The sequence below is a fragment of the Callorhinus ursinus genome, unplaced genomic scaffold (genome assembly GCF_003265705.2).
Source record: "Callorhinus ursinus isolate GAN/ISIS: 27379988/994484 unplaced genomic scaffold, GSC_fseal_2.0 scaffold11, whole genome shotgun sequence".
Classification (NCBI taxonomy): domain Eukaryota; kingdom Metazoa; phylum Chordata; class Mammalia; order Carnivora; family Otariidae; genus Callorhinus; species Callorhinus ursinus.
Window position 1 is genome coordinate 15,820,956 of NW_027397073.1, and position 8,382 is coordinate 15,829,337.

The 8,382-nt window shown below is 55.8% G+C and overlaps 1 protein-coding gene across 1 annotated transcript; it reads left to right on the top strand.

Annotated features, from left to right (window-relative positions):
• The first annotated feature begins 3,465 nt into the window (after positions 1 to 3,465).
• On the top strand, positions 3,466 to 7,815 carry RAX (retina and anterior neural fold homeobox). Its single transcript, XM_025886873.1, has 3 exons — positions 3,466 to 3,754; positions 4,062 to 4,312; positions 7,318 to 7,815. Exons 1-3 carry the CDS (start codon positions 3,466 to 3,468, stop codon positions 7,813 to 7,815), a joined length of 1,038 nt encoding a protein of 345 aa, XP_025742658.1.
• Positions 7,816 to 8,382: the final 567 nt, after the last annotated feature.

The following is an 8,382-nucleotide window of genomic DNA, read 5'->3' on the forward strand; positions in this document are numbered from 1 at the left end:
CATGTAGATTAGCCCCTAACAATGACCCCCGGCTGATTGCTTGGAGTACCCTCCACCGTGCCCACAATGCCATTGACTAGCTCTTTATGTCGCGCACAAAGGAAGCCCCAACCTCCCCTTGTCCTGCTTTGCCCTGTTTCCCCCGGAGTCCCTCGCCAGTGGCTGTTGAAGCCTTTTCTGCTTTTCTCTCAAGACTCTGAAATAAACAGTAAATAAAAGCTAACCTCACCTGGACCTATTAGGGAGAGCTGGCCAGTCCCAGAGGGAATTAACTTTGGAAAACAAGGCTCTAAGCCCCTTAGCGTGTGGGCAGAAGCTTAAGAAAACACTGCCAATCTTTGTTGAGCAGTGATTATAGAGATCAATTTAATATTGGGGAAGTTTACATAAAAAGCATTCTTGGTCATAGGGGAAACAGCAACCACCAGTCAGCCACTCGGGCAGCCACCAGGTCTATGTAACTGGCATTTGGGACATTGTGGGGGTGCCACCAGACCCTTTGCAGGGATAGTGGCCTTCGACAGCCTAGAAAGCCCGAGGGCCCCAGGGACAGGCTTTGCCTGGACTGAGATGGGAACCTCCCTAGGATTTGTTCACTAGTCTGGGACACCAGTGCCCCAAAGGCCTCTGTCTACAGGCTCTGACTTCACTTCTCGGGGAAGCTAAGCTGCCATTACCTCAGCCTCTTAGATGCGGTGGCCAGTCTCCGGGAAGGATTAAGGATGGACGGCAGGCTAAGATGGGCTTTTATTCTTTTCAAAAACATCCCACTCTACAACCTTTATTACAAATGAGCCACAGGCAGAAAACGCTGGACAAGGAGTCCCGTGGTCTGAGTTCTAGTCCTGGTCTCTCCCCTTAACAGCCTCAGTGTCCTCTTCTATAAAATGGGAACAAAGGCATTTGTCCTGCTCACCTCACAGGGTTGTGAGCATCCTCTGATGGGAAGAGTGTGAAAGGATTCTGAAAGCTATAAGGTGCATATTGATTATCATTAATGTAGCTTTTTCTTAAAATAAAACGTCACTTCTGGGGCACCTGGGTGGCTCAGTCGGTTAAGCATTTGACTCTTGATTTCGGCTCAGGTCATGATCTCAGGGTCCTGGGATGGAGCCTGCAACCAGCTCCTTGCTCAGCAAGGAGTCTGCTTGAGATTCTCTCTCTCCCTTTGACCCTCCTCCACTCTCTCTCTCTCTCTCAAATAAAAATCAATAAATCTTTAAAATAAAACATAACTTTTTACTTGAACCAGTAGCTCAATATCTATCTACTGCAAACTCACCTGCTTGCCATTTTACCTTTTTATAGGTCTACTAAAAAATAGAGCAATTTGTGTAATGACCACTTGCATATGCCCATCATAGAGAATTAATCATTTCATGATCCTTAATGTGGTCACATGTCCTTTTGAGTGCCCTTCTAACACCAGTTTGAAGGATTGGGGGCGCCTGGCTGGCTCAGTCTGAAGAGCATGCAGCTCTTGATCTCATGAGGTCCTGAATTCTAGCCCCATGTTAGGTATAGAGATTACTTAAATAAATAAACTTTAAAAAAATAAAATAGAGGTGAGGGTTGGAAGATATGCGTTTTTCTCTTGTTCCTTCTGTTGTCTTATCTCCCAGGCTGGCCGTTAAACTTCTCAAGGCCAGCACCCGGCCTTTCTTTTCTTTTGTGGTGCTGGCATGGCCCACCTTAGTGTGGGACACTCAGAAGGGAGGCAGTAAACCCTTGTCTGAATGCATGCAGAGAGAAACTAATGGTGGGGGGGGGGGTGGAGGTGGGGGAGACGTCCCTGTGTGGGGATCAGAGCTCCTACTGCAGAGGACATTTTAAGAATCTCTATTTTGTATCTGTATGAGATCATGAGGTGTTAACTAAACTTATCTTGGTAATCATTTCACTAGGCAGGTAAACCAAGTCATTATACCGTACACCTTCAACTCACACCGCGCTGTATGTCAATTACATCGCAATAAAAGTGGGGAAAAGGAAAGGAATCTCTAGGTCCTCAGACCTTTAGGAAAGCATTTTGGTTCACGTTTCCCGCTAATAGTTTAGAGAAGGGGGACGGGGCGGGGGTGGCCTCGGGTCGGGCCGCAAAGTTGAGAAGTGTCAGCCTTCACAGCGCGGACCACAGCACCCGCACACGTGAAAAAACACTTGTCGGCAGTAACCATCATTCCAACCTGGCCTGCGACTCTCATTCTGGGCCAAGGAAGCCTCGTGGGGCTCCCAAAGTGCAAGGAAATGCAAGCAGATTACGCCTATAACCCCCCAGAGAAGTGCGAGGCCTTCACCCCAGACGAAGGTCCTTGCCCCGTCAGCCTGAGGCTGGGACACCTCCTGGGTCTGGAGACTGTTGGTGGGGAGAGGGGTCCCGCGGGACAGTCTACGAGAGTGAAGGCGGGTCCCCCCTACCCCACCCGCCCCGGGCCTGAGCCGGCAGCAGGTCCGTCTCGGGGCCTCCCAGCCTCCTGCTGGGCGGTCGGGCACTCGAGGTCACCGGGTGTGCAGGGACAGATGGCCCCACCGCCTCCTGGGGCTGGCGCTGGGGTGAGCGAGCCTACCGGCGCGCGAGTCCGGAGACAGGAAGGAGCGGTTAAACATATATAGACAAATAAAATAAACCCGAAGGCTTCGGACTACGGAGCCGAAAGAGGAGTGCCCTTGGGGGTAAAAAGAAGGAGAGAGTAGGGAAATTTCAAAACTGGGAAGAAGCGTGCGTGGCCCGACGTCCTACGCTGAAGAGCCGGGGCAGCCGCCCGTCCGCTCTTTCCAAAGGTCGCCCCGGGCGCTCAGCCCTGCCGAGGAAGTGAGCCCGAGGGCGGAGGCGACTCTGGGGTCGCGGGAGTGATGGTGGGGGCGGGGGGGGAAGCCCAAGAAGGGAGGCAAACCCACGGGGTACTGGGGAAAGGTGAGACCAAGGCCGTCGGCCCCATTGAGGCCAGACGGGTGAAACGGGCCCCGGAGCGGGGTCCCCAGGCCTGTCAAACATCCCACCGCCGGTTCCCCCCGAGACGTGTTTGGAGCGTTTGGAGCGGATCGAAAGGTGGAAGGTGGAAAGTTCGGAGTGCCGGCCCCGCCCGGAGTGGCAGCACTGGGACCCTGAGGGAAAGACCCGCCCCGCTGCCGGGGGAGGGGCCGAGGGAAGAGGCAGGGTTCGGGGCAGGAGGGGAGGAGCCGGGGCGAACGGGCTCGCAGCCTTTAGCCCCCGGAGCCCCAGCTACCCCGAGTCCGAACTTCAGACTCCTGCAGAGACCCAGGCCGCCGTGGGCCGAGCGCTGCCCGCCTCCGGCGCGCGCAGCCCGGGCCCGCGTCACCCGCCAAGCTTGACCTTGGGTCCGGACCCCGCGGGTGGGACGGCGGTACCCGGGAAGCGCCGACTTCGAGCCTCTTCTCTCGGTCTCCAAGGCAGGCGGCGCTGCTAGAGTGCGGGCCGCGCCCTCCGGCCTCCTGGCGCTCCCCATGCACCTGCCGGGCTGCGCCCCCGCCATGGCCGACGGCAGCTTCTCGCTTGCCGGCCACCTGCTCCGCAGCCCGGGAGGAAGCACCTCGCGGCTGCACAGCATCGAGGCTATTCTGGGATTTACCAAGGACGACGCGATCCTTGGTTCCTTCTCCGCGGAGCCCGGCGCCCGGGGCGCGAAGGAGCGGGATAGGAGGCCAGGCGCGCGGGCCGCCTGCCCCAAGGCGCCCGGGGGAGGCGGCGAGCCCTCCCCGCAGCCTGCCCCGGCGCCTGCTCCGGAGTACGAAGGTGAGTGTGCACCCCTGGCTGCTGCGGGGCCCTGAGGGGGTGCCCAAACTTAGGAGCTCCGCAAGACGAATAAGCCCCTGCCTTAACCTTTATTAAGGCATGTGGGCGCGGAGTCGGGCTGTGTATAGCAGGAGGCTCCAGTTTGCGTTCCGAGAAATCTTAGGGGCCCCTCACAGCCTTACCCCGACCTCCTGGTCCCGTGCCCGGGAGGAGCCCGCGTCCCGCTGCCGGCGCCCAAGTGTAGGTGGAGTGGGCCCAGAGATAACTCCCGGAGTGTCTCTGACCGTCTGGGGCCTCTTCGTCCCAGCCCCTCGACCCTATTGCCCCAAGGAGCCTGGGGAGGCACGGCCGAGCCCAGGGCTGCCGGTCGGTCCGGCCACCGGTGACGCGAAGCTGTCGGAGGAGGAACCCAAGAAGAAGCACCGGCGGAACCGCACGACCTTCACCACATACCAGCTACACGAGCTGGAACGCGCGTTCGAGAAGTCGCACTACCCCGACGTGTACAGCCGCGAGGAGCTGGCCGGCAAAGTCAACCTACCCGAAGTCCGGGTCCAGGTAAAGCGCCCAGATCGGTCCCCGGGAGGGCCCCAGGCCCAAGCTGCAGCTAGTGCTCACCAAACCCCCGGGCGGCCACGCATGTATTGTGACGCTCTTCCCATTGGTCCTCCTCGACGGGGCTCGCCCAGAGCCTCAGAGGCGCGTCACCGACCTTGTGGGGGACCCACCACCGCCCCTTGGACAGTCTGTTCCAGTTTGTGGTAGCATCTCCCTTTTGGGGGTCTCCCTCTTCGAACCTAAAGAGAGCACTAAGACAGGGCTGGCAAGATGAAGAGAGACACAGCTCATTAGACGCAGCCAGGACAGGGGCGGGAGGCGGTGAGTAGAGACGGGATGTAGGCAGCCTCCTGGATTGGGGCCCCAAATGCCACCCTCGTCACTCGCGCTCACCCTGTCGAGAAACCCAAACCCAGTCTTCTTGCAAGGGCCCTGGCGCCTGCAGTTGTTGAAAGTTTTGGTGAATTTGTTTAAGAAACTGACTTTTGCTTCTTTGGTGCACATCCAACCAAACTTCCCGCTGCTGCAGAGAGGCCTTTTCTTTTCTTTTCTTTCTTTCTTTCTCTCTCTCTCTCTCTCTCTTTCTTTCTTTTTTTTTGTAAAAGGGTTTTTGCTTTAATTAAAGCTGAATTATCTTTAATCCCTGATCATTAAAATATTTGAAAGCCTTAAATATTTGCTAGTCATCTGTGAAAAATCTGGGAGGATTTCCAAATTAGGAGAGTTTACAGAGGCCTGAAAGGGAGTCATTGGGAACAAATTTCACTACCTCTGAAAGGCAGTGGAACTAAGGTGGGATTTTTGTGTGTGTCTAATGAATTAGATTTCCAGGAAGTGAAGATATTCAGATGTTAGGGGGCTTTTAGCCTTACCTTAAAGGTGAAAGGGGACAAGCTTTTGCCTTTTGTCTCTTCTGCTTATTAGATTAGGAGTTTAAAGTAACGAGTAAATGCCATGGTTTAAAAAAAAAATAGTTCCCTAATGTAATTTAGGATTAACTTGCAAGGACAGTTCAATTTCTCTTAATTTGGGGCCGTGGAACTGCAATGGTGTCATTGAAGGTGTGGACATTTCAGTACCTGCTTTTCAGGGAGAGAGGCTGCCCCAGGGGGAAGAAAGGGACACAAGTGAACGAGGAAAGAAGAGGAGAGACAAAGCCTCCCAGTGCCCCCAGTGCCCCCAGGGCCCCCACAGACCGCAGACCCAGCCAGCTCAGGGCTGCCTTCGCACTTGATGCCACCTCTGTCCTACCTTCCTTCCTCCCTCTTTATTTGTTCAGGGATTTTGGCCCCTCCTCTAAGCTGTCAGCTTCTTGAGAACAGTGTCTGTGACTTCTCTGTGACCACAGGGCCAGCACAGTGCCCAGCATATGGCGGGTTCTTAACACATGGCTCTGATGTAATCAGACAGAGGGGGAGGTCTACCGGGGGCCTCCAGCTGCGCGGAGGGCAGCAGTACAGCCCTCTAAGGGCCGACCGTCCCAGTCTTCAGCTCTCTGACTTTGAATACTGGGTGGAAGGCGGTAGCCGATATTTTGGGGGGGCCAGAGTGGGACATGCATGGAATTGGAGGAAGCAGTGGGATGGGAGCCCTCCCCAAGCTGATGTTTCTCTTTTCTCTATTATCGGCAAATAGCTAATGTGTCTGGGGTAATTAGGGCCCCAGCTATGGAGATGAATCTTTTGTGGGAAGGGGACAAGGGTACTGAACTTTTTTTCCCTTTTCTTCCTCCTCCGCCCCCCAAATCCTAGCAGTACATACATTACCCTTCTAAGGTCTCAGCTACTCCCCTATTTCCTTCCATTAAAGGAAGCCACCACTTTGGCCAAACTTCTTTCAGATTCTCTACCAAACTAGACCAGTTCTCTCTGTTCTGTTTCCAGGGGTAGGAATTTGGTAGTGAAACCCTAATTACACCTTTTCTTGGGCTTTTACCAAATCAGTAATGGACATTTTATCATTAAGAGACCAGACTTCATTCTTGGTGCAGACTTTCTATATGTAAAGAAAAAAGAAAGAAAGAAAGAAAGAAGAAAGAAAGAAAGAAAGAAAGAAAGAAAGAAAGAAAGAAAGAAAGAAAGAAAGAAAGGAAGGAAGGAAGGAAGGAAGGAAGGAAGGAAGGAAGGAAGGAAGAAAGAAAGAAAGAAAAACTGAATTCATTGAACTTATCTTAGAGTAATGTCAAAATTGACTCCAAAAACTTCAATATGATAAACAAACGATTATAATCATTGAAAGCCATTTATAAGAAATATCAGAAATACTAAAGGGATATCAATTAAAGAAGAATGAAGATCTTATTAAAGCAGCAACTCAAATAAGCTTGGGATAAAATAAACCCACTTTTTTCTACTAGTTATCATAACCAGTAATTCCTGGAAATAGCTGTATTTTAACATCCAGTGCTGCCAGTTAGGGTACTTGGAGTATTTGTTTATATATATGTTTATAATAGAGACAAAAGGTAGGCAAAGCACAGAAACTGGGGGCGCCTGCCTTCCGCTCAGGTCATGATCCCGGGGTCCTGGGATAGAGCCCCGTGTTGGGCTCCCTGCTCAGCGGGGAGCCTGCTTCTGCCTCTGCCCCTGCCCGCCGCTCCTGCTTCTTGTGCTCTCTCTCTCCCAAATAAATAAATAAAATATTTTTTAAAATTAAAAAAAAAAAAAAGCACGAGAGTCTGAGCCCAAACACAGTCACTGAGAGCAGGACCATAGAGAGAGGAAGTAACTGCTAAACCGAGGTGCCAGGAGGAGCTGACAACCAGCAGGTCCCCGAAATTTGGTGACATCTGCTTTCCAAAAACGAGAGGAGGGAAGAGGCAAAAAGGAGAAAACGGGGTGGAAAAGAAAGGAGAGCGTAGGGGTGGGGAGGTGGTGCGAAACAGTCCAACCCCAGTTTTCTTTGGGGGTGAGAGAGTCGTCCCGGTCGGGCTGCCCCGGGAGCAGGGCGGGGGCGCGGCCCGAGCCTCCGCCGCAGCCCGACGGCCGCTGTGCTGCCCTCCGCAGGTGTGGTTCCAGAACCGACGGGCCAAGTGGCGGCGGCAGGAGAAGCTCGAAGTGTCGTCCATGAAGCTGCAAGACTCGCCCCTCCTCTCCTTCAGCCGCTCCCCGCCCTCCGCAGCCCTGGCGCCCCTCGGGGCGGGCCCGGGCGGCGGCGGCGGGCCGGCGGGAGGCGCCCTGCCGCTCGAGTCGTGGCTGGGGTCGCCGCTGCCGGGCGGGGGCGCCACGGCGCTGCAGAGCCTGCCGGGCTTCGGGCCGCCGGCGCAGAGCCTGCCCGCCAGCTACACGCCGCCGCCGCCGCCGCCGCCCTTCCTGAACTCTCCGCCGCTGGGCCCGGGCCTGCAGCCCCTCGGGCCGCCGCCGTCCGCCTACCCCTGCGCGCCGGGCTTCGGGGACAAGTTCCCCCTGGACGAGGCGGACCCGCGCAACAGCAGCATCGCGGCTCTGCGCCTGAAGGCCAAGGAGCACATCCAGGCCATCGGGAAGCCTTGGCAGGCCCTCTAGGGGCACCCGCGACGAGATCGGGCCGGACGACAGTCCTGGGAACCGACCCGGACCCGCAGGCGCGCGCCCTTTCCCCCCCCCCCCCCGGGTTCCCCACACGGCCACCCTCCCAAGCCGCCTGATGCTGCAGCCAGGCTTGGGTCCCGGACGCGCGTCTGCTCCTGGCTCGCACGGGAGGACGGACCTTACGGCCAGCCGAGGCCCTTTGACCTCTGGCCATCCCTCCACCCCCAGGACCCCCGGCCCTGCTGCTGGAGGGGGAGAGGCGGCCCGGCCCCTCGGGGTTCAGGGGACCCAAAGCGCCTGGCCTCGGCTGTTCCCGGGCGGCGTGGCTAGCCCGGGAAACGACAACTGGGAGGAAGGGGAGGCCGAGAAATAGAGTTTGAGGGACTGTTTGTATGCGTAGTTTGAAATATTGGGGAGGAGAATTAAAGATTGCCTTGTTTTGGTCTGACTCCGGTTAAGGGCGCCCAGGACTGCGGCGGCGGGGAGGAAGGCGGATGGCGGTACGGGAGGAGCTGCGGTGACGGCTGGGGTGGCTCAGGGAAAGCAGAGGACCGCGCAGGA